Here is a 26,124-nt window from a genome sequence, read left to right on the forward strand (position 1 = left end):
ACGAAAATCCGTTCGTCGCTCACAGGTTTGCGTTGCCGTAGTTACAAAAGATTCCTAAGTGATGTATTATTCTTATAAGAATCATCGTATGAATTTGGGATCATTACAGAGTTGTCCACGATTTATTGGTCAGTTCCCATGATTTGTTGGGCTCGTCTCACGATTTATTCATCGTATCCCATAGAGTTTTGGTTCGTTCCCATAATTTATTGGTATTGTCCGATTGGATATCAATATAATTGGACCAAAAAATTCTGGGAAACGACAAAAAATCGTGGGAACACACCAAAAAAATATGGGAACCATCCAATAAATCGTGGGAAACCCTGTAAGGCCGGGGACATTGTCCGTACTCGGTAGTGTAATTTCGATTTTCACTAGCGTATCTGGCGGCGGTTGGTGGAATTTTTTTTTTGGGTCAACGAGGGAATGGTCGTGCCGGATCTTCAAATAAAGTAGTTTTTCCATCGTTTTTTGTCATGAAAATGGATGTAATGTGCATATACTTTGAACAAAATTTTTCTCGTCCGAATTAAAATTATTTTCGTCCAAATTAAAAATGCAAAAATAACATATTTTCTTCAATTTTTTTGGAAAATGCTTCGGTCAGCCGCCGCCAGATGCACCATCACTCTCCTGGCAACCGTTTGCATCGTGCGTTAATCACTTCATTCCTACTGGTGTATCTCGTGAAAATGTTTCTCTGCTTGATGGAATGTCGGTAAACGGTTTGCTGCAATTATCTGGCATAAAAAATATACGCGGAAGTCAATTGGACCTTCTATTTGCCAATGCTGCCAATGCTATGCCTTCCTGGAGCGCTGCTCCCCCGTCATAGCTTCTTCACCTGTTCCACTCGTCGCGCTAGACAATCATCATCCTGCTCATGAGACAAGTGTGCTCCTTACGCACTCTCGCCCTGCATCCTCTCAACGAATACCTACGGCTCGTATGTTCAATTTTAGGAAACTGGACTACCAAAAGCTTCATCATATTTTAGCCGGTACCGATTGGTCCTTTACTGATGCTGACTGTGACATAAATCATGCTGTAGCAGCGTTTACTAATGTAATCACTTCCGCCTTCCCTTCCTGCTGTCCTCTCCTATCCTGTCTACCGATCCCGTCTTCGCTCCTTTTCCGTACCATAAACATAAACTTCCTACTCCTTCGTGAATAATTGTATACTATAGTCAGTAAGCACTATTGCTGTAACCCAACGTGGCCGAGCAATTGATAAAATAAAAATAAATAAATAAATAAATAATTCCCTTTTTGTAATAGATTGCTGTGACTTGTAAAACTTGAGTGTACTTGCGCACAAAGTACGCATCCAGTACCTATTTCCAGTAAGTAATTCTAGCCCGTGTTCTAAAGCTGATTATGCTACGGTGCTGTTGTTATTGGGCCTCAGTACGTTGGAGCGAACGACGGAATTCCGTTGGTCGCGATATTCATTTTCCCTCATCAAAGTAGGCCAGATGTTCATCCTACTAGAGTTTTGGGAATATTTTATAAGAGGAAGCTCACGGGGAAAATGAACTACCCTACATGACAACGTTCGTTCCCATTTCTATGGTGGGAAATCCGTGAGGTTTTGAGCTGCGGATTTCTAGCGCATTGGTTTGTAAGTGATTATGAGCATCCCGCCAACCTTACGGTATATCACGTTTAGGCAAATTGTCAGAAAACCATTCATTCTTGTTACAATAATACATTAATCCGGATTTTTTTACTAAGGCTACACAAAAACGGTGAGCGACGAACGGATTTTCATCGTTTGCTTCAACGTGCTGAGGACCAAAGATCAATTTTGTGTCACAGGTTTGCTCGTTGATATAAATTACGTCCGCCTTTTGATGGGCTTCCTTAAATTGATTCGAAGAAAATATAGCGAATCTGGCTGGAGCTGCTGGAATTGCAAGCTATCAGCTATAAATAGCTGCGAAATTTCCAAACCATGATGAATAGCTTAATGTAAAAATTGCATCTTTTTTTGTTCTGAAAATGGTTATGCTTTTTAAAGTACTGCTATCGTTAGTTTGATAAACCAACATTTGGTACAAACTACAAATTCACACCTACATCCGATAGATCGTCTGCAGTTGCTTCAGCATGTCACGTCGTTTAATAGTTCGTTGAACAGCTACGCTGTCATTAAATAGCAGTTCCTGTAGCTGTTTCTCGCTTTGTTAGCTCCGTGTCACACGTTCAACTAATAACCTTCATTAACACGCGTACTCCATTGAAAAAAAACTCCTCTCATCCAATTTATCACCTTCCATCCTGGGGCATCATGGGGCCGAAGTATCCGGTAAACTTTCCCTCTTGTTTGCGTCAGCGGTCCGAATTTCTGATCTACAATCTCTGCACACACCCGCCGCCACAGTTCGCATTTTGGCACAATTTTGTATTTACTGCTCCTTTGTGAAAACGGCCGGCTTTGCACCATTGCACGTGTTCTACACCGGTGTGCTGCGGATTCGGTATTATCGATCGCGTAAAAAACTCTCTCCCGCGGTTGGTGCGCGGGTCGCAGTAACCGTTGCGCGGGTAGCACGTGCTTAGCATCAGTAGTGCGACAGGGTTTCGCGCTTGCACCGTGTATGCGTGCGTGCGTGCGTTTTTTTTTCGAGGCCATCAAAAGGGAAGGAATGCTTGCGCGTACCACTGCTTGCGGGCCGCGCCACCTTTTACGCATGCAAAGCATGCGTGACATGTTTTGCTTCTGCGCGCTTGTGCGGAAGATCCGTCAATTCTCTTCGATCGATTGTGCGCTTTCTTAGTTCCGGTGTCGGTACCCGGAGGGGCGGAGCGTTGCGGGAGGCAGTGTTTTTGGCGTTCCGGCTGGCGCGCTGGAGTTATTAAATGGGGTTGGACGGGCACACGTTTGTTTGCTTTGGAGGCAAATTTTTGGAGATTGGAGAAAGCACTTTCTTTCCCTCTCTTTCGTTCTTCTCCGTTTCGCGGATGTATGTCTGTGACTGGGTTTGGGGGCAGCATTCTAGCTTGCGTTGCGCTTGCGTGTTAATAAAGTGGGGGGAGAGAATGGGTTTTTTTGGGTATGTTTCGAATGCGTGAATGCACTCAAACAAATGCAACAATAGTAGTGTGATTGTTTGGAGCAGGTACATGAAGGAAGGTACAAAGGGTAGATCGCGTCGGAAGAGAGAGAGAGAGAGAGAGAGAGAGAGAGAGAGAGAGAGAGAGAGAGAGAGAGAGAGAGAGAGAGAGAGAGAGAAAGGGTTCAGAAACAAATTGAGCCATATTGTTCGGTCGAAGAAGGCGATCACTGCACTGTGCGGGAGAGTGGAGCTATTGTTCCCTTGTTATGATTCTTATTCAGTATTGCGAAAGAACAGTTATAAAATATTGATTAAAAAAATATCGCAAAATTAACGTAAATTCAAATTATTAAAAAAAATTGATTAATTATTTTATTTAAATTGTTTGAAAATTAGTTTGAACAAAAATCTCATATGACAGTTTAACAGGTTGTGCAGATTCGTAGTTTGATTAAACCATACGAAGCTGGAACTGTTTTAAAAATATTTTACTATAGGTAAGTTTGTAAATACATGTGCATAAACATATATAGGTAAGTAAGTTGCTTTTCAAAACATTCTTTATCAACAAAAAGTGTCGAAACATGTGTGTACGCTTGCAAAGCATCACGTCACACGTTGGCCCCACGCTCTCTTACATTTGCGTGCTTGGGTTTTGGAATATCGCTCAACCGCGTTACCATAGGTTACCATACCAACGAACGAAAGGGGAAGTTTCTAATCTGTCTCAACGCACCGAAAAGGGCGAGCTACGGTGCGAGCCTTTATTTTAGTAGTCTAGTGTACGTTCCGGGAGCCGTCAGTTAATGGAGTGCTTTCGAGCGATACGGACGTGTACGGTACGGCGCCTGTAAGCGACTGTGACGCACAGGTTGTTTGTGATCGATCGGTGCAAAGGGTGAAAAGCAGCAGTAGTGTACAGTTCGCGGGTGCAGAACGTGGTGGTGCTTACGTCTTCCATTGCCTTGCCAACGAGGTGGAAGTAACTTAACGTTAGTGACAATAAAGCATAATGGCGAAAGTGGTGCTGATCGTGACTGTTGCGGCGGTGGCCATCATTGGCTGCAGTACGGCTGCCGATGTGGAGGAAGCGAAAAATGCGAAAGATTCCTATCTGGCGGCGTTGAAAAATTCACACAAAATTAATGCACTACCGTATAAAGGTAAGGAGGGAGGACAGGGTTTTTGTCGTAGCCGGAAGTGAAAGCGATTCGTTGGCAAACGGGTTGATATTTGACGTGATATTAGTGAGAAGATTTAGCAAAAATAAAAAGTACTCTAAACAACGAAATGTGTAAAGTGTAAGCATTGCGCAATGTCAAGAATAAATGACGAATGAAGGCTAAAATGGATTTGCTCAAAGATTACAAAAAGATAAACATTGTTCTAGTCTCAAATTCTTTTCGAAACAAAACAAAGTGATAATTATCATTCTGCTTTATCTGAAATTGGAATTCCAAAATATTAAAAATAGTTAAAATATATTTTGGTTTAGAATGCTTCCGAAATATTTTTGGATTCGTCCTACGATTTTTCGAGTGCTATCTAGATTTTGTTTTAGACCGATCGTTCCATTGGATTCAAAATATATGGGAAAGGGTGAATAAGTCATGAAATGAACACAAAAAAATCAAGAAGCAACCAAAAAATCATCGAAAACACTAAAAAAATGTTAATGTGAATGTGATCTTCATAGATAATTTTACAGCTTACATGTGATGTATCTTAATTATTACTATTGATCAATAAAACTAATGCACTTATACAGGCACACCGATCCGGATATCCCGGGGCGACTACAACATCGTCCCATCCAGCTCGTACGATTACAGTGTTCCTGCGGGAAGCTATGGACCACCAACCTCCACCGGCAATGAGCTGTATCAACCGGCTCCACATAAAGAGTACGGCCCACCAGCACCAAAGCCCGTCTATGGTCCGCCGAAACCTATCTATGGACCACCCCCACCACCACCACCACCATCCGGCCCCGTTAGCCATGGCATGCCGTACTTCAGCCCAGAAAACTGGCTACTAAGCAAGCTAAAGTTTAAGTTCGATCTCTTCACGATCGGCAAAATACTGCTGAAGCTGGTAATCTTCAAGAAGATCGTCAAGTTCATCGCCCTGCTCTGTTTGCTGTTCTTCATTCCAACGCTGAAGCCTTCCGGCGGCGGTGGCCACAGTGAGGAAAGCAGCGAAGAAGAACGTCGACGATCGTACGACTTGCAGTGTAAGCAGGAAGGCTCCGGTGGCATTTTTTCTTTCTACTAAACTATCTCACTTTACCGGTTTAACAGTTGACTACGAACGACGGCTCGGTGAGATGACCAAGTTTGGACTAACTGCGCTGGAAGCGTTCACCGTCGATAACGCACTGTACTGCCCGGAGGAGAACCTGCTTTCCTGTCGCTTCAAGCGCATGTTTGACGTCATCGATGAGTCTTATCCCGTGTCCAGGTAGATATGGTGCAGTATAAATTATCAACCATTTCTTAATTATGCTCTAATTCCCTTTGCAAGGATCTACACCATTTATCTGCCGCCAACGGAGAGGGACAGTGCGCTGCAAAGTGCATCGTCGGAGGAAGAGCATGACACGCGAAAGCAGCCCGATAGTAATGTGGGTCAGGAGGAAGAAAATTAGCTGCCATATGAATATCGGTACCAGGCCGGGGTAGTGTACTGTTCGTGTTAGTAAAGAAAGTCAACTCTGGCAGAGCTGTTGCAGTGTTTAGTTTTGTTTCGAATAAAATATTTAATAATTTATTAATAATTATAATAACAGATTTTCATTCCTTTTTCGTTGAATTCGTATACCATACGCAGCTAGTTAACGTACGCAGCCAGTTGTTCAGTATGGCGTACCATGCGTCTCCATCGTGTTGAGCTCCAACGGGAAAAAGGACGATGCTTCAAGTGAATCCGTGTTCCTTTATCAACCATTGTTGATGTTAATTTTGCTGTGACATTCATTTCCGTATTTCTCTCAGTTTTTCCTTCACTGCCCATAAATGTGTTGCAGTACCCGGAAGAAAATAATTTCACAAACAAATTAACGAAAAAATCACGAACGCAGCCAACCGTTATGGATGAACAACCATGCGTCTCCACCATGCTAGGAGCAATAGAAATATTTACATTTTTGATGCTTTTTACTGATGTTTCATAGCGTCAGTATTCTATACGTACACAAATACTTTTGTGGGACCTATTGAATCGATTAAACACTTCAAATTATTGTAATACGAAACGCTTTTTTAGTACACTGACTATCTTTATGGCCATAATTAAATTTACAACGAATGTAATTGAAAAAATAGTGATATCTCGTCGTTCAATTATGTGAGTTCTTGTCATCATGCAAACAGCATATTTTCAATACGGGTCTTAAATGAAGTAGTACATGGTTGTATAAAATGTAACTCATTTATTGTACAAAAAATTAAGTGTTTAAATCGAAATTCAAGCATGGCTTCACATTCTTCATCAAATTTAATCTAAACCTGTTTAATTGCTAATGGTTCATTAAGACTTTAAGAAAAAAAAAACACCATTTGAGACCAATCTCATGGTGTATGAGCATTCTTATAAAAATGACGAAAAGCAATGCAATTAAACTGTAACGTTGTTATTTCAATAAAAAAGAGCTATCACTTTGCCTTACCTCTAATGCCACAAAAACAAAAAGAAATCCAAGGTAGATTTCAAACTGGTTCGAGCAACAAACGAACGGATGTACGCTGCCCTTACAAGCTAAGCGTACTCATCGTGTACGGCGCAATGCCCATCTTTTGTTTAAGCTTTTTCAAAAACTGGGCCGCCATCTTGTCATGGTTACGGTTTTCGAGTGCAGTCACGGAGTAGGAGGCTGTGCGGAGAGAATAAAAAGCAAACGTTAGCATGCTAAACACCCCCTTCGGCAGCGCTTTACCCTACCGATCGTGAACGGGAGGCTGAGTGGAATGGTGATGGGTGCGATCTCGTGCGCCTCACTCGCGTCACGCACCACCGGTATCGCATCGAGCCGTAGGAAACATTCGCCGATGTGCTTCTGGCTCAGGCCGAGCAGCTCCGACACCTTCACGTTCAGCATGAGCAGTGCATCCTTGAGGGAATGTTGAACCGGATTGATTTTGCTGCAAACAGGGATGAAAGTAAACATAAGATTAATTTGCTACAACGATGGATCGACGGCACTGACGTACAGTGTAAACGATTCGTTGTAGATGGGGGAATAGTTTTTCGACTTCGTTTTCGTCTTCAGCTCCGGCAGCGGTGCACCGAACTGATCCGGCGGCAGCACGTTCAGCTTCACGTAGCTGTCGCACGAGTGTTTGTAGTCCTTCGGCAGGCGCAACTGCTCGGCCCGCAGCACCTTGATCTGGAGCCCGTCCGGCTGGAACCAGCAGCGCACGGTGAGTTGCCCATTTTCCGGCTCCTCCAGCTGGTCCTGCTGCCGGACGCGCTCCAGATAGTAGCGATGGATGAGCTCGCTCGTGGTGCAGCTGAACGTTTCCAGCCGTTCACCGATCGTGGAGCAGGCGATCGTTTCGCTGATCGTGCGGAAGTAGTGCTGGCTGAGCTGGGTGTAACAGTCGCGCAATCGCTGGAACGTTGAAATGGAGTCTTTTTTCTGAAACGGTGGAGAAGAAAGGATAATGTCAATGCGAAGAGAGCTTCCAGCCGCGGAGAGGCTTTACCTCTAAGAGCTTCTTAATGATTTCATCCATCGTTGTTTCGAGCACCGTCCAGAGATCTTGCTCCACGGCGTGCAGATCGACCTCGGTCAGGCTCTCGCGCAGCAGCGCCGCCGACTGTACGATCCAGTGCCGCAATCGTTCGACGTGCTCCACTGGCGATGCTTGCGGTTTGCTGGCAAAGAATCCGCCCGTCAGCGTTCCGTTCGGGCTGCCACCGTTCGGGCCAACTTCGCCGCAGGCAAGGATCAGCGCGCGAGTTGTCTGTGTCACGTGATCGGCAATGTAGCGCACACACTTCTGTCGCCAGCTCGCCAGCCCATCGATCGGCAGCATCTCGTCGGCCATCAGCTGTTCGAGCGAGGTTTTGCGCGTCTTTTCGGGTGTGTCGCTTTCGACCGACCCGTTAACGCGCGGCTGACTGTAGCCGAGTTCGGCGGGAAGTCGGGCCAGGCTTTGCATCAGCACGCTCACGTTCGAAAGCACCGTTAGTGATCGTTCGAGCGTTGCTAGCTGCGTTGCGTTTAGTCCACCGGCCGAGCCAACCGTTGAGCCGTGCAGTGTTTTCACCTTGGAGAGTAGACGATCGGCATAGAAAATGCAGCAGCTACAGATATCCTGCGAAGGAGTGTGTGAAATCAGACGGTTGGAGTTACATTTTTGTGAGCAACAAAGATATAAAGATAAATAACAAAATAAACAATATCTAATGCAAATATGCACTAGAGGAATAAACTTTCTTAGGGTTATACTGAATTCTGGTGGAGAGCATATCCAGTGGACGTGTTATAACTGTACTACCAGGCGGTGTAGTAGTAAAGTCGTCAACTCGTTCGACTTAATAACATGACAGTCATGGGTTCAGACCTCATATGGGGACCGTCTGTCTCTCTGTAGCAAGGACTGACTTGGACTTGACTGATTTGGCTGCGTGGTACTGGATCAAGTCTCGAGAGCCTGCATAGCCCGACATGTCCGCGTAGGACGTTACACCAAATAGAAGAAGCTGCTTTGTCTGTACTATAAACCACAATACGAACCGTTTAGGATTATTGGTGTATTAGTTAATTTGGCCCTGTAACAGGATTATGCAACAAAATTCTCAGGTACCCCATAGAGCCTAGGGACATATCATGAGAGACTGTTGAGAACTGATCCCGCTCTCATATCGGTCCTGGAACTTATACAGAATCCAATTCTATAACTGTTCCTGATTCCATACATGCAAACATAATGTATTTTGATTTTGATTCCATACATGCGACAGAAGTGTGTGCGCTACATTGCCGATCACGTGACACAGACAACTCGCGCGCTGATCCTTGCCTGTGGCGAAGTCTAGTACTGTTCTCAATTCTTCTGGAGCTGGTTCTGGATCTGATTTTGAACTTGTATTGTTCTTGGAATTGATGCTGACCCCAAATCGGCCATGGAAATGATTCCAAACGAGAAATTGAACAAACCTTTAATGACCCTGGATCACTGGAATCACAAACCATTACCGGTGTTGGAACTGATCTTGACCCCACGTCGGTATTGTAACTCTTCCCAATGTTAATCCAGTTTAAGAACTTTAGCAGAATTTGTCTCAGTCTGTTAACAAATTTAAATCCTGAGTTGATCCTGGAACCAATTTAGTATCTACTCCGATCCTGGAACTGATTCCGCTACTCGTCAACGAACCACCAACGTGATGTTCGGAGTTATGCCGCTAAGAATGTGCTTTGATTATCTTCATCTTCGCTTTCTTATCCGTTCTATAGTATCTAATTCCGTGATAATCAAACACATTGAATCAGACATCAGCGGAACTATAAGGAAGCTAAGACTACTTCGTGCAGTTTCGACTGGATGTGTAGAATGCAGACATGTTAGGCAGAGAATGCAGGCAACAGGCATGGTGGAAGATGGCCTCTATGAAAGCCCCATTCCTCCACACAAGTACATCGGCACATTCAAAGAGTTTTGTATCAAAACGAAGATTGTGGGATGCTAATGATCTTGGAAGATCTTTCTTTGTAATATTCCCCAAAAACACTGATTACGAACCATTTTGCGCTAGATGCTCATCTCATGCATACAGTGCATACATCTCAACAAGGATCCCGCATGTGTGACGTGAAGTAAAACGATTTGAAAAACAATCTTATCAAGAAACGGCAGCTAAAACCGAGATGGTGAGTTCTGGATATAGATTTTCCATTGGAGGAAGTTGCTTCGGTGAACCATAACAAATGACAGAGTCACAACACTCAATCAAATCGAATCAAACAAACAAACATAATTACCCCGATGCTTCGCTTGAGGAACTTCTTCATCTCGTCCTTATCCGGCCACGCCAGCTGATCCCAGAAGATCTTGATCTGCGAGATGATCTCCAAAATTTCCCCCGTAGAGGAGGAACACTTCGGCCCTGGAACGGCACCGGTCGCTGGTCGCAGATCGTCCTCCTCCAACACGGTAACGACACGGGAAATCGTCTTGATCGCAAACACGTCCAGATAGTACACGATGCCACCGCGGAACCATTGGTGAAACTCGACGATGTACGGATTGTGTGCACACTGAACCACCGTGTCGGTTTGCTGCAGGAACAGCTTCAGTATCAGGTACAGCTCGAACAGTGTTGAGCTCATGTCGAGGCTTTCCATCTCGGCCCGCCGCTCCAGCTGCTCCATCCGGAGCGTGATCTTCTTAAAGCCGTTGCAAATGGTCTGCACGATCGGGCGGAGATGGGAGACGATACGTGCCTCGTGCTGGATGCAGATCTCCCGGCTATAGTCAATGTCCATTACGCTGCAAATGTAGCATAGAAATCGTTAGTGTGGTTGAAGCTTTGGCAAAGTTTCGCGATCGTTAGCAACCTTTTAAACACTCCATCGTAGTACGTTTTGGCACGGAGCAGATCGGCCTGCAGCAGCTGCACAAACTTGATCAGCGATCGTAGCTTCTCCTCGTTCGACTGGCTGCCCTCGATCGCGGACGCTAGGGACGTCTCGAACCAGGTTCGTGCACCAAGCTGCACTGCCAGCACCGTTGCTTCCTTCATGGTGGAATGCTTCGTACAGTCCACCGCCATCTGCTTTAAGGCGCTGAGAATGAGTAAAAAACCAAGGGTTTTCCATAAATTTGAGTGTCTATCTCCTTCAGTGTCTTCCACCTTACCGTACGGTGGCATCGGAAAACAGATTCGCTCCCTTGCGCATGGCTAGTTGGTCCGCCTTCGCCAGCAGCTGCAGCACGGCTGTAACCGTCTTAACGATATCCTTATCACCGGCCAACCGTTTGCGCATCTTCACCACGATCGACAGGCAGGAGGGCAGGATGCGGCGGGCACCTTCCCAGAAGCGTTCCCGCTCGTCGTCGGTCGTTAGGGCGACCTCGTACGCACCGCACAGCTTGTCCAGCACGCTCTCCAGCAGCGTGATCGACAGCGGGTAGGTCAGATGCACCTGCGTATAGACGAACCAGGCAATGAGCGTCTGCTCGATGGCGGTTAGATTGGCACACTTGGTGTACTGCTGCAGGATCGCTTCTCCTTCGCTGGTCAGCTTGCCGGCCCACCAGTACCGGGCGACGCTGGAGCTGCGCAGCTCGTACTCCAGGATGCAGCGCAGCATCTGCTCGTACTCGTGCTTGGCGGTCGCCTTCTCCAGCTTGGAGGTGAAGAAGAACTTCACCTTGATCGTGCCCTGCGGTTCGGGTTTCTTTTTCTTCGCCAGATTGTACCACGAGATTAACCCGGTCGATGTGATGGACTGTAGAATGTAAGAATACGAGAAGTTTAGTGATATAGTTTCAAAACACAATGTAAAGTATAAAGAGATTTGATTCGAAAGGGGAAAAGCTATCGAATTGGTTACGATCAGGTGTGCGCGCTCGTTTGCAATTCATACTAGCGTCCTCTATGTGTGAACATATGAAGCTATCTCGTACGTTTCTATTATAAAGGCCTATTTAGAGATCGAGTTAAAGTGAACTAATTTCTTATAATTATATTTCAGCTATAATATTTTAAAGTAAGGTGAATATTGCATTATTTGTTTGGTATATGAACAATTATAAATTTAATATATAATTTAATTAATATTTGATTCGCTTTACAAAAAATACGGTGAAGTTCAAATGTTAGCTTTCAATGGCGGAAAACTGTTGTTACATTTAATATTTTACTATTGGAAATAGCAATTCAATAGTTGAAGAATAGAATATACTTTCATTTGGCATCTAATGCTCTTCATGTTTATGTGTTATTATATATTCTTCTTCTTGTTTGGCTCAACTACCGTTGTCGATCAAGGCCTGCCTGTAGGGTTGGCTTTCAGTGACTTACAGGGTTTTCCAGGGGTTTTCATAGTTTTGGGACACTTCCTGGACTCTTTCTTATGGGAAGTGAATTTCATAAGTTGGAAATTGAACTATATGCCAACCTTTTTGTACAGGATCGTTTGAAATTCCTATTAGATTTGTCCAACAAAGGTGCCATAGAGTCCAATTCCCATTACATTAAGTTCATTTCACTTAAGAAAGAGCCAATTAAGTGTCCCACAGCTATGAGAACTTCTGGAAAACCCTGTATGGATTTCCTCCAAGGATATCACGGGCATGTTGTTAAGTCGTACGAGTTGACGACTGTACCACTTGACCGGCTTGTTATTATACATTACTGGAAAACAAAAAATCGCGCACACTTTCATTTAAACACTAAATAGATCAAAGTGTATGAAAGGGAAACTGCAATTTAAATATTTTGATTTGAATTGTTTAAAAATATTCTAAAATACTATTAATTGGTATTTTACACTAAACTAAAGTTAACTGGATTCTCCAGCAGATAGATATTTTCCCCTATCAAATTAACCTTCTTAATCAACTATTTTGTCTCAAATTCCACCAAAATGTGAACATTTTGTTTCAAAAGGTTAATTTTCACTGGAACTTATTTTTTTCATTGGAGAATTTGATTGCTAACTTTTTGATCCATAAGATTGCTTTTTTTGTGCTAAACATAGCAAAAACTTCAAATGTTTATCCTCATTTTCACAATATATTTAATAACTGCTTGAAGTTGAATAAAATTTTGCAAATAATCAAGAAAATAATCGAAACTAATTACCTCCAACGGAATGCTGGCGCGTCCAATCATTTTAGCGTGCGATGCGACAGGATTAAACAGCGACAGCACATACTTCTTAGCGATGCGCAACGCTCGCAGGAATTTGTTCGGATTGTCACTGTTGTTGAACACTTCGATGATAAGCGTTTCCTTTGTGTCCTGCTTGACGGCACTGGGGAACAAAAACAAAACAAAAAAAGGGTTCATCACACACTGCTTAGCCACATCAACAAGCCCGCCGACTACCTACACAGGAAACTGCTGATTCCAGGACGGATTTAGCGTCCCCGGTACCGTTGCCGTTCGGTGCAGTTCGCGTGGCTTCTCCTGCAGATACACGATCACGAACGTGTTCGGTAGCGGCGGCTGCCGGTCGGGCTCGTCTGCCGGTGGTCCGTTCAGTTTGGCCTCCATCACTTCCACCCGCAGGTAGATGTCCTGGGCGAGCATGGTTTCGACGCGCTGCTCTAGCACTGCATGCCGCGCCTCGTCCACCCCGAACGCTTCCTGAATGTAGGAGTAGAGCCCCTTCTGGGTGAGCTTCTTCTGTCGATCGACGATGTTGCCCTGCTTGATCTCGTGCAGCACCTTCTCGTACAGTATCTCGACCTTTGTAGCGTAAAGGAAAAGATGAAACAGCAAGAAGATTGAAATTGAAGTGGTTAAATTGTTACAATATTATGCCATTAGGAGCAAAAGATTGCACGAGATCTAGAGAACAGCTTATAGGAAGTACAAGCCGTTATCTAAAGCGTGGGTCCGGGGGGCCTTATCAATGTTACAGCTTTGCATAACTGGCATGATACACACGAGAAACACTCGTTTGTGATAGCAAAGTAACACTTTTTTGTCCCCACTTAGATAGCGTACATAATATAGCAAGTATGCTATAGGAACCAGGCATTTTTAGTGATGAAATGAAAGAATTAGTGTCAAGTTTTATTAATTATACATTTCTTAAACGAAAAATATGTTGGAAATAGTTGAGAACTACGATATTTCTTGATTTGGAGTCTAAAGCCAAGAACCGTACTTCACGTTCACTTTCACTCGATCACTAAATGTAAGTCTATATTAACTCCCTCAACAGAGAGCCATGAAAGGTGCAAATGTTTCATTTTCTAGCATCCCAAACGTTTGGCAAGTCAACGCAACATCATCACATGTTAATCATCACTCTGCCCTTTTAATTTCAGTTTTGTGGGAGAAGCAGCTTATCACGACCGCACCATCTCGCGTTGTTGATTAAACGGATAGAGCGAGCGCTTCATAGTGACACGACGCACAAGCGAAACCAGATGTTTTCTGGCTTTCATTACCACCCGAGCACACCATCGATCATTCTAACGGTAACCTTAACAAAAGAAATGGAATAACCCCGTCCGCGATTACCATCTTGCCCGATGAAACAACAATTGCACTTGCAGCGCTAGCACCTTCCTTCTAGCGGACAATTGAACCGAACAAATTCCAACCCGCACGATTGATCTTGCACTCATGGAAAAGTCCACAAAAGCAGGGGGATGAATCTTAGCTGCTTTGTGTCACCGGGTTGGAATTTTCTCCTGTGTCACTGGCCACTCTGGCGCCCTTAGCCGGACGGATTTAATTGGCCCGGACAGCTCCGTTTGGCGTACCCGCACCCAACACAAAAAGGACACAATGCGCGGGTAATTGTTTCTCGCTCAACCGTACAAGGGCAACTGCGAAGAGTCAGAGAGAGTGCGAGCGAGCGAACGAGAGAGAGTGCCGCATTAAAAATAGCGCTTCAACGCTCGACATGTGATCGTGGGTTGCAGTACGGCCCGGTGATAAACCACCATCCGACGGCAGCACTATCAGCAAACAGCGAAACAGGCGGCCGGGCACCCATCTTGACGTGCTCCAAACGTCATCCACACAAGCCAACGCTGGAAGACGTACTACTGGCAGGGCAAGAGCAGTGGTGGCTGCATTTCCTTAGTGATCCGCGTAAGTATCCGCAGCGATTAATCGCTATCGGCGGCTTCTACTAGGTCATACGCAGATGGTGCCGACTGTGGTGGATGCTGCAGATGGTGGTGGAAGAATACACACACAGTGCGTGCTGCGACGTGACTGCAAACTGCAAAACTTCCTGATTCGCTGCACTTGTCAGCTACTTGAGATTGGCGTAACGAAAATCAGTTGCGTTTCGTGGCGTTTGTGGCGTCATCGCGCGCAACTGCTTTCCATTACTCACAGCCGTCAGCAGGATGATGCATAATTGGATCCATACATAATCTTAAGGTTCGTGGGATGGGAATGAAAATTCCAATTTGTGCAGACCGCTCGCACATCCCTCTAATCTTGACCTTGGTCGTGTGTTATCTTGCGGCCTTCAGCAATCGGAGATCGGTTGAGTGATTATCTTGCAATAAGCAACCAAACATATTCACGTGCCAAACGTGACGCGCCCCACAGCAACTCATTAGGGACCCCGTCAATCAGCGCGTCCAATATCGGCTCAACTTAGTGGCGCGATCGAGCAAGAGAGCGCGTGAGTGATGTGGTAGTAGCTTCTTTTAAAAATAGTCCAGAAGAAAGCATCTCGAGGTGTGTGCGAGATGTTTGGTGTTTAGGGATGGTTTTAATTGTGTTTAAAACTTCATTCCACGTTTGTGTGTTTCACTTGCAAACGGCTCGTAATATCTGTGCCTGATCGGGGTTGATCGACTAATCTTCTGCTGCTAATTACCTACATTTAGATCGCTTGCTTTGGCATGTATATGTGTTTTTTTTTGCTGCTCGTTAATCCCTTTGCTCGTTTACTTACGCTCGCGGGATGTAACAGTTTGCAAAGACACGTCCACAACTGCGATTGGGATGGTACAAAAGTTTAGTTCAATTCCGGAACTCAAGTGATGTTTAGATGTGGTATAATTGAATAACCTACTTCCACTTAAGCTTAGACGGGTTTTGAGGGGTTATTATACTTTTGGCGCAAGTGAGTGAGTGACTTATTTTTATAGAGATTTTGCGGTCTTACTAATTCGCCTCTTTTAGCGCAAGTGAAATAGTTATTTGATGCGCTGGTGATAAAGCTGCCACCTTTCTGAATCTTGTGTGCCGTAATGTGGATTCTATTGCACATGTATAATTTTGAAAAACGAAAAAAAAAATCGTGGTGTTATCAATATTGAAATGGAATTCGATGAGATTTTTTTATAAGGATTTTTGCAAAACTTTCAAATCTTAAAGAGTGGAAAATTTGACGCTCGAATAAAGGTGCCGTAGAATCCACATGTCGACATGGTATATTCTGAAAGGTGACAGTTTGATAATCTCTTTTTCTTCTTCTTTTTCTTCTTCTTCTTCTTCTTCTTCTTCTTCTTCTTATTCTTCTTCTTATTCTTCTTCTTCTTCTTCTTCTTCTTCTTCTTCTTCTTCTTCTTCTTCTTTTTCTTCTTTTTCTTCTTCTTCTTCTTCTTCTTCTTCTACTACTACTACTACTACTACTACTACTTCTTCTTCCTTTTCTTTTTATTCTTCTTCTTCTTCTTCTTCTTCTTCTTTTTCTTATTATTTTGCGAAACAACCGATATCGATCAAGACCTGCATGTATCACTAATGCATTTGACTATCAGTGACTTATTTATTGACCCATAACATGATACATGGTTGCTCTAGCAAGCTTAACATCAATAACGAACAATTCAATCCCGTGAAATACATTTCAACAATAAAAATGTAATCTCGAATCATCTAGAGTCTTTTCTTCTTCTTCTATTTGGCGTAAACGTCCTACGCGGACATGCCGGGCTATACAGGCTCTTTCAAGACTTTATTCAATACCACGTAGTCGGATAGTCAGTCCTTACTACGGGGGGACGGTCTATTCCGGGCTTGAACCCATTACGGGCGTGTTATTAGGTCGTTCGAGTTAACGACTGTACCACGGGACCGCCCATCATCTGAAGCCTCAAAGATAGATCGTTATTGTTTGCTCGGCATTCGTACGACTTTCATTTGACAATTTTTGCAGTTTATTTTTTACGGTTTGGAAATGAATCTAACAGTGTTGAGGTGGCTAGAGGAACCCTAAAACCTGTTCAACATATGGGGAATTAACCGCTGACGGGCATGTTGTTAAATCGTGTGAGTTGACGACTTTATGACCGGACCGATTTGATCACCAGCATGTCATACACATCACATTCCATGCGAAAGAGTCCAGAAAGTGTGGTAAAAGGGTTAGAACCTGTGCTCTTCAGTCACATTTCTATATTAGTAAATTTCCTAATTATTTCGTAAAATCTTTCTTGGCCCCACAAATGTTCAGCTATTGGATATGTATCATCAGGATTTCTATTCCATAACATCCTTAAATTGTGTTTCTAATCAATGTTACTCTCCTTCTATCTATCTCTCTCTCTCTCTCTCTCTCTCTCTCTCTCTCTCTCTCTCTCTCTCTTGCACTTATTTTTCTTGTGTTGTATTTTTGCTTTGATCTGGACAGCTTCTATTGCAATGAAGTGATTTTCTATGATCAGCTATGACATCTATGTGTTGGTTGGTTGGGTCTTACTTTATCCCTTTGACACTTTGAGATGTGACGGGGCCATATTCCAATTATTTTTTAATGCTATTTCAAGTTTGCAGCACGATGTTTCAAAACGTCTACATAACAGGGTTTCCCACGATTTATTGGTTGGTTCCCATCAATTTTTGGTGGATTCCCATATTTTTATCGTGCGTTCCCACGATTTTTTGGTCGTTTCCCAGAATTTGTTGGTCTATTTGTATTGATATCCAATCGGAAAATACCAATAAATTATGGGAACGAATCAAAAATCTATGGGATACGACCAAAAAATCGTGGGAACGCACCAAAAAATCATGAAAACTGACCAATAAATCGTGGGAAACCCTGTATTCAATATCGCACAATCCAGAGAGCACAATCTCGATTCGGTTGCACTCTTTTTCGAATGCCAGAGCGCTAACGTGGCCCGGGATCCCGGGTCGGGATCGGGAAAAAACGCCCCATATATAGGCCCTTCTACATGGCTCAGTTCACTTTGCCTATACCGAAATAGCCATCCTCCAATAAAACCCAATAAATTTAGACTAAAACACAACCTAACTGCACGACTTTTGCATCCACCCAAACAAACGAATACACCAACCCAAGCCCCTTGTTCTCGTTCTCGCAAAGATCGTTTCTTTCGCCGGGTTTTGCAAGCAAACGACCGCAAACGCATAAACCGAACCGATCGACTTACATTTCGCCGAAGCGGGGGGAGGGGAGGCGATTCCACCCGCCCGGGAAGCCGCCGATCGAAAGTAGGTGTGTGCGATGTCTTTCAATTGATGATGATGGGTTATTTATGGAAGCCCCCCTCGGTAGCACACAAAGGCACACATTCACCCCGCTGCACTGCTAATTCGACGCGATCGCGGCGTATTTCGCGCAGTCCCATTTCCCCCTCCCAATCAGACCCCCCTCCCGCTGTCTACTTACATAGTTTTCCGCGTCACCCAGCTTGCCCGGCGAAGCATCTCCGTTGGAGGCGATCGGCGGGCCGAGAATCCCTGCCGGGCCGAGAATCGCGGCGACCGACGATGGTCCAGCAGGTCCACCACCGCCCGGTCCGGCCGTTCCGTTGGCGGGTGGTGGTGTGTCCGATTCCTCGCCGTGGGGCGGCACGGGACTGTTTACGTGTAGCAGAAACGCATCGGAGCGTTGCTTGAGCAGGGTGCCGAACTTTTCGAAGAATGGCTTCCGTCGGCCGGGCCGCCTGCGTGCCGGAACGGTCGGCGAGGGAAGAAAGAAGGGCAAGAGTTTGGTGGTTAGGGAGGGAGTGTGAACTTTGCTGCGCATCGTTTGCACGAGTTGGATGTGCGGTGTAGTACGGCAAGGAGGAGGAGGAGAAGAAGAAAAAGTATTGAAAATTAATGAAGATCGCTAGCCGAAATGTTTCCAAACCAAACCATTACAAAAAAACCACACACACACACACACATGCACCTCACTCACTAACCCCCCAACGTTGGGGTGTGGTGGGAAACGGACAAACATGCTTTGGTGTAAACAAATAAGATAGATTTAATTGTTTGATCGATGATCGTGTTCGCCGTTTTACGAAGCTGCACAGCTGTGTAGCCGTGAGCGCTCGATCGCTCGGTGTATAAATTATGCTCACGATAAATTATGCTCAAGCGCCATCTCTGGAATGTAAAAGCAAAGAACAAACGACCAACAAAAGAAGATACAATCGAGTAGGAGATGAGAGTAGAAGGAAGAAAAAAAGTCCGGTGATCTTCGGAATTGTTTATTTTATCAGAATGATGTGCTGCGAAGATCATTTTAACTTCATTCGCTGGTTTGATTCCGGTTTGAAGGCGAAACATGATATTCATCATCGATGTTCGAGTGTTGCCGCGATTATCGGAACCGTTCGGTAGCAGCGCGCATTCGACGTTAATGTTGATTGTTAAATTAATGATCATGTTTGAATTGCATCATTTGTTGAATATTGTAATATTGAAAAAAAGTGGAATATTTAACCTTTAAAGATCAACATTGTGACAAATATAATATTACCATTCAGTCATTATTAACAAAAGAAAACCCGTTATGAATATCCCATGTCGTATGCTTATAATCCGGATTGCCTCAGATTGTGGGATTGTAAGATTGTTTTCCTGCTTCAAAATACACAAATACACCGGACTAATCTAACATCGACTTGGATCGACCTACACAATGCTCCGGCGAACCTTCGCCAGCCAGTCAATCGTAAGTGACCTGTAGAATCTCCTTGTGGGAAGCCTCTCATTCCCCCGTGGGCAGTGCGCGACAGCAGCGAGAACAGGTTTTTCTTGGTCCGTGGTTTCGCTCGACCGTGCCGCCGATTGGTCGCGTAATTATGCACAACGGGACAGTAAGGGACCCAGGAAACTGTCAGTCTGGTCTGGCGGCGAACCACTTCGTGGTGACTGAACGTGGCACACAGCGAGAGCGCTCCAGAGCCGCTAGAAACGTTAGAGGCGGTTAATGAAAGCTTCCTCCACCAGGGCCGACAATTGGCATCATAAGGGGTTACAATCGTTGACAGAGTGTCACCTAAATGCGAATCGGTGGCACATCATTGTGGTCAATTATTGAACGGTACTCGACGATGTCGATGGGAAACCCCGACCAGGCAAGGATGCAGTGGTGTGAATTACCGAGTTCTCTAAGCTGACGTAAACACGCTTTCACGCTTTGCTGCGTATGTGTATTGCGCTGACCAGTTGCTGACATTTGGTGATGATAATTTAGGAAAGTGTACCGGAAAAAAGAAGCAAATATTTACCAACGTCCACAAACGTCACGTAGAGCCGAGATTTGGGTTCGGTCAGTAAGCTGGTCAATCAATATTTGAAGCATTTTGAACGCAAACGGCCTTGGCCCAAAGTTGACGGTGAGCAAATACCGGTTGCCGGTGGCTTAGAGGCGGATGAAAAGGCTCAAATGTCATTGCTTAGTTGAAAATACCATTGCCTAAGGTTGCCTCCCGAATCTTTTTCCGAATTTTACATCTTTTTTAAAGGCCCATGACAAACGACTCTCCTTATCTTCCTACCATTCTACACTCATAGGCTCGCCCACAGGGAGTCGAGCACTTATGTTACGCACACGATTATTAATTTCTTCCTCAATCAATTTGATTTTCCTAATCCCAGTAACCGTTGATTATTCTTCCAAATCCTTCCACGTCGCAATAAGAAGTTTCTGGAAACCCGAACAATCCGGTCCGAGCGGATAATCGGGTAAACGTGCAAGGACAAATTTAGTATAAAAGTAGGCCATATTCTAAATGAAGAGAGATTCAAACGCAGAAGCTCTTGGAGTTAAGAGGTTTAATTCCAACATCCGAAATAGGACAGAGCCCCTGGATTTCCAAGCCAAACACCTCCTTCCATCTGCATAGACTTCCCAACCTTTGGATTAGAAGCAACTAGCGGGGAAAGGACTGGTTAGTAGGCAAAGTATCAAAGACTCTGTCCACAATTGCTGTTTGTTTCTCATCCGCTACGACCCTGCGACTCTTGCTGAGGGCCAAACCTTCGCGTGGACTGCCGGAGAAGCTCGGTTCGTAACAACTTATGAGTCACCAAAGTTCAGCAAACTGTACGGATCGCTCTTTCTGTCAACACAATCACTACATCCAACGTATTGGACGCAAAATTTCTCTCGCCTAGCGGAACTTCTCTCCCAAATGTTCCCCCGGTGGAACAACATTAAAAAACACGCAAATCTTCAACACACGCACGCGGGGAATTTCCTTACGCACACAGCTTTTTTGTACGTAAGCCTTTCAATTCGTTCGCGTTTTGGAAACAGACTGGCGTTCCTATCAAATTATGCATCTTCTACTGCACGATTGAGTTGCATGTGCTGTGTAAGTGGCAGAAAGAATTCTCCCATCAAATTATCCAAACAAAAAACAAATCAAATCCTCCAGCAATGTGAACGACATAACGATCGCACGAAACAGTGTGCCTTCTTACTATTCTGACATCTTACAGGAGCGGGAGGCACTACCACTACTACTATTGGGCAGCGGAACGCCTCGCAATGACGCCATTCGGCACTGAATCATACGCAAATGAGCGTTACGCAAGCGCTGGAGCAATGAATCTGGAGGAATGATAACAATGGCCGGCCACTGTATATTCCAGGCCAACCGGCGTCTATCGGTCTTGTAAATATTCACCCCTCCAACCCCTTTTGTGGGAGATGCTGTCGGGCTGATGGATGATCGCGTTTAGCAAGGGAAGGCCCGAGTTTGGGAAGGTGCTGCCTCACATTCGCTATCGTTCAATCAACCCAACAGAACGCCGCGGGCGGGGGATTTCTTTCGGGTTTAAGGAGATTGTGTTACAGAAAAAAACAACCTTATAATTAATAAATTAAGACACACTTCGTGTGAGCTTATAAGAGATCTTGTTTGTTTCGTATTGTAGATCAGCTTGGCAAAGATGCACAATGATCTACGAATGAGTAAAGCATTTAATTCTATTAGAATAAAAAATAACGTAAAAGAGAGGCTGATGTAAGTTAAATGCATATACACATTCCCATAATGCTGAAATGCCCGTAACATGTGTCGTAAATCCTACTTAAAGGCTGTGGCCGCTTAATTCATTTCCCAATGAGGAAGGCCCACACATAATGGGGACACTTTCGATGTACACATTAAATCCCGCCAGTACATGATTTTTGCATTTTCGCTTGGAAGAATTTGCCCTTTTATTTTTGCCCTCACACAGTAGTACTTTGTGAAAACCGCTCATTTAAAATTAATGCGACGCGCCGTACTGAGCGTGATTTCACTTCCCCCAAGATGGTGGAACCGGTTGTGCATACCGGTTGCCGCAGGTTCTATTCTACCAGCCAGAGTCTAAACCTTACCGTGGTCGGATAGTACGGGAACCTGGTTAATATCAAACACTGAACCGGTTTTGTTATCGTTGCATCATCCGGGGGAGCCGGGTCCGATATGTTGCAAACGAATAGAGTAAAATCCTTTCAGATCGTGATGCAGAACACAACACCTATACACTATTGTCGATGTATTATTTTTTTCTTTGTATTTTTTTAAGGCTGTAACGCAAGGCAGTAAACCTCATTTCGGTTGTTCAACTTTTACTTTTCCGCCCACAAACAATCTCATTTCGGGGGTAAAGTGAAAGAAAGGATGGCCATCGACCCAACGCGTGGGCACACACACGCAAAACACGTGCTTCTTCACATTTAAATGTCAATGTGGCCTGTTGTTGGCAACGTTTGCCGATTCGATTTTTGGTAACGGTGTCGTCTACCGGGATCTGCTAAAGAAAAACCGGTCTTTTTAATGGCATACGAATCGCATAATGTTATAACTCTCTCCAGATTCAGTTCGGCTATGTTTTGGATGTTCGGTTTCATTTTTGCTTGTCTTAGCGATCGATTATGTTATTAGTAATAAAATACCACCAGGGGACTGTTGTGATGCATAATATGCTCTATCTTTACATTACAAGATTGAAAGATCTAATACACATGTCAATACTGTGCAATTTCTAGCTCCAGTACAGGGTTTCTCTAACCAGCTTACAGGGTTTATTGGTTGGTTCCCATCAATTTTTGGTGGGTTCCCATATTTTTTGGTGCGTTCTGACGATTTTTTGGCCGTTTCACAGAATTTTTTGGTCCAATTGTATTGATATCCAATGATACCAATAAATTATGGGAACGAACCAAAAATCTATGGGATACGATCAAAAAATCGTGGGAACGCACTAAAATATCATTAGAACTGACCAATAAATCGTGGGAAACCCTGTAACATCGGAAACGAAGAATTCAATCCCGTAAAATATATTTCAACAATAAAAATTGGACCTCGAATGATCTGTCATTGCTTGATATACGCACGACATTCATTTGACAATGTTGAATAGGGATTTTACGGATTGGAAATGAAGCTTACAGTGTTGAGCTGGCTAGAGAAACACTGTAAGTACTTTCTGTTAACCTAATCGCGACTACAAAATTGATTGGATGGACTTTACACTGTTTTCCGGCTCAGTTTTCAATATGAACAGCATTATTCAAGACTTGCAAAGATGTTTTTCAACCTCTGTCATTATTTGTGACAGTTTTGCTGTTGAAAAACACCTCTCGCGATTGTTGAATAATGCAGTTTCCATTAGAAACTGACGCGTAAAACAATGCATCGACATTCCTAGGTAATCTGACATAGACGATAAACTATCGTTGCTCTATTTACTTGATTCTTTTTTATAAACTTTTCTACTTTTTTATTATCCTCCACAACGTTTTCACATTTAAGTGACCTCTAATCGAAGCAAAAAAAAGTAAACAGAACAAAACATCCTCTCAACTAACAAAGACTTTAAAAAACATCACCGATCACCGATCGCTAGAATGAAGAGAGAAACATTCCTGTCTCAACGCTGCCTTCAACCGTCGCCGTGGAAACGCGCGGTTCAGCCTGGGGGTGAAAAATTCGACCGACATTTTTGCGCACAAAGAGGAAAACAAAACCAAAACAAAACAGTCACACACACACAAACACACACTCTCTATCTCTTGAAAAACCATCAGAAAAGAGAGTTAAAACACCGCTCGTTACACATTGCTCTTGCTCTAGCGGGCATGCACGGTTTCGCCCTTACTCTTACCCATCAGCCGGTACGACCGCTGGCACCGTTCCTCCACCGCCCGGTGACTCCTTCACCGCGGGGCGATGTCCATCACTACTCGCCACCGACATTTCCACCATTTGTGATCTGCAACACCCTTTGAGAGAGAGCTTTTCTTTTGCTACAACAAGCGGCCACCAGCTTCCCCTTTCCAATCACGAATCTTTTAGCACGAATGCAACCCTTCTCTGCGGAGGCACTCACTACCCCCCTTTTGCAGAGGTGAGGGTAGGAAATGCCGGTAATGCTATTTTTACTAGATTCGCGGAAAATCGGCAATCACGTAATCGGAAGCAGGGAATGCTCTTGCGCCTTCGTCGTTGCACACTGAGCGGCCGAAAATGGCGACGAACGCTCTTCTTTGCACCACGGGTTTGCCGTTGTTCTTTTGGTGGTACTTGTTATTGGCACACGCACACACACACAGTCACTTTGCTCCCGAGGGATGGGTCCCTCGTGGGAATGAGTTGATGATGCTTTTATAGCTTTTTGCTGCCATATCGTGAACCATTGAGCACATTTGATTTTTAAAAGCACACTTTTGATTTGGCAGGGCGGATTAAAACACACACATACACAAATACACCAATGCACGAATGTGACTCCCAGTCCAGCCTTCCACAACCTGTGACCTTCAAATTTCCAAAAGGGTTGCTAAGATAAATCTTCCACCTTTCGGTCGCTTTGCTTTGGTTCTTCGCGTCTTGTTTCGTCCGCAACAAAACTCGCCACACCACGCCACCACGTCTGTTTATTGCGTGTGCCGCGCGTCGTCAACGACTTAGCGTGCTTCTTTTTTTTCTTTGTGTGTTACCCTCTCAATTCACTTGTGTTTTTATTTTTGTGTTTCCCTTGTCTTTCGCTTCCTGGGTGAACGGTGTACACTGGTCAGAGACTTCCCCGCACTCCCGGATAATGCAGAAAAAGGCACAATAATGCTCAACAGCACCACGCTTGCTGATGACCCTGATAGCTGAGCACGCTTCACGATCGACGCTTCGCGCTGCAGCCTTCCATGGTGGAAGCTCTCGGACGACTGCGTGAGCAGCAGCAACAGCAGCAGCACCAGCAGCAGGAGAACGCAATCGACTTTACCGAACGAATGTCTCTTGCTTTGGCCGCTTTGCGCGTACTCTCTTTCTCTCACGTGTTGGCAGGTGTATGCAACTTTTGGGGTAGGGGTACAACTTCTTGCATGTAACTGACCGTTTTGGTTGGATAAAAATGTGTAGGAAGAATTAAAACGTGGTTCTTCTTGTAATTACATTTTAGCTTTTGCAAAATTGGATATTTATACCTGCATGATGTTACTTATAATTTTGTTTTCATGTCATTGTTAAAGCTTAGGATATGTACAACAACAAGTTCTTAATTTCGGATCAAAGTTAACGTTTTAGCATCAATAGTTTTAAGGCATTATCAGAAGGAAACGTGCCCATTTTGATCTCATTGTTTACATGTTATATGGATCGAGCTGATCATGTGAACATTGATTATTTTCCTATGGGAGGAATATTTAGTTAAAGATATTTAAGAGTATTTGAGCCTAAGTCGTATTCCTAGATCAACTATACGGGTCGAAACGTCCTGTTCCATAGCATGGTCAGCTCACCAAAGCCTTACGATCTTGAAACGCGGCATCTGCGTTTGCTCACAGAGGTTGAACAGAGTCTACTAATCAGAGGCGATTGTGAGTACTGCCACTTTAAGATACTATCAACCAACAACACTTTTTACGTCACATATTATTGAAAAGCTTGGAAAAGGAGAAGTAGAACACGTTTGCTATACATGATTTCTCAAGTTTTATTTTATGTTTCCCGAAATACAGGCGGTCCCCGAGATACACGGTACCTCTTATACGCGGATTCGAAGATACGCGGTTTTCTAAATTTGACAGTTCTTTGAGCAAATTGTACTGATTTGACACATCAATTGTCAAATGCCGAATACTTTCCCTTTTGATCGAATGTTTAAAACTAATTCAAAAGGTTTAAAACTGTAAAATTCAGTCAGAATCATATCAA

The 26,124-nt window shown here is 44.1% G+C and overlaps 2 protein-coding genes across 6 annotated transcripts; one reads left to right on the forward strand and one right to left on the reverse strand.

Moving 5' to 3' along the window:
- Positions 1-3,843: 3,843 nt before the first annotated feature.
- LOC1273832 (uncharacterized) lies at positions 3,844-5,835 on the forward strand. The gene is made up of 4 exons (XM_312851.5): positions 3,844-4,227; positions 4,833-5,297; positions 5,365-5,524; positions 5,588-5,835. Exons 1-4 carry the CDS (start codon positions 4,077-4,079, stop codon positions 5,709-5,711), a joined length of 900 nt encoding a protein of 299 aa, XP_312851.4. The 5' UTR covers positions 3,844-4,076; the 3' UTR covers positions 5,712-5,835.
- Positions 5,836-6,479: 644 nt separating this feature from the next.
- Positions 6,480-25,134, reverse strand: LOC3290758 (protein unc-13 homolog 4B). Of its 5 annotated transcripts, none has more exons than XM_061651613.1 (11): positions 24,077-25,134; positions 18,363-18,714; positions 13,131-13,489; positions 12,881-13,052; positions 10,930-11,522; positions 10,629-10,856; positions 10,053-10,560; positions 7,768-8,382; positions 7,273-7,700; positions 7,004-7,203; positions 6,480-6,935 (listed from the first exon to the last, which is right to left on the reverse strand). In XM_061651613.1, the coding sequence occupies exons 1-11, from the start codon at positions 24,175-24,177 to the stop codon at positions 6,814-6,816; spliced, it is 3,678 nt and encodes a 1,225-aa protein (XP_061507597.1). In that variant the 5' UTR covers positions 24,178-25,134; the 3' UTR covers positions 6,480-6,813. The 5 variants fall into 5 exon arrangements, with proteins under 5 accessions (XP_061507597.1, XP_061507599.1, XP_312852.5 ...); XM_061651615.1 differs by having other exon boundaries at positions 18,363-18,639; positions 24,077-25,133; XM_312852.5 differs by lacking the exons at positions 18,363-18,714; positions 24,077-25,134 and adding an exon at positions 14,273-14,802.
- Between the last annotated feature and the right edge of the window lie 990 nt (positions 25,135-26,124).

This window comes from Anopheles gambiae, chromosome 2 (genome assembly GCF_943734735.2).
Source record: "Anopheles gambiae chromosome 2, idAnoGambNW_F1_1, whole genome shotgun sequence".
Classification (NCBI taxonomy): Eukaryota; Metazoa; Arthropoda; class Insecta; order Diptera; family Culicidae; genus Anopheles; species Anopheles gambiae.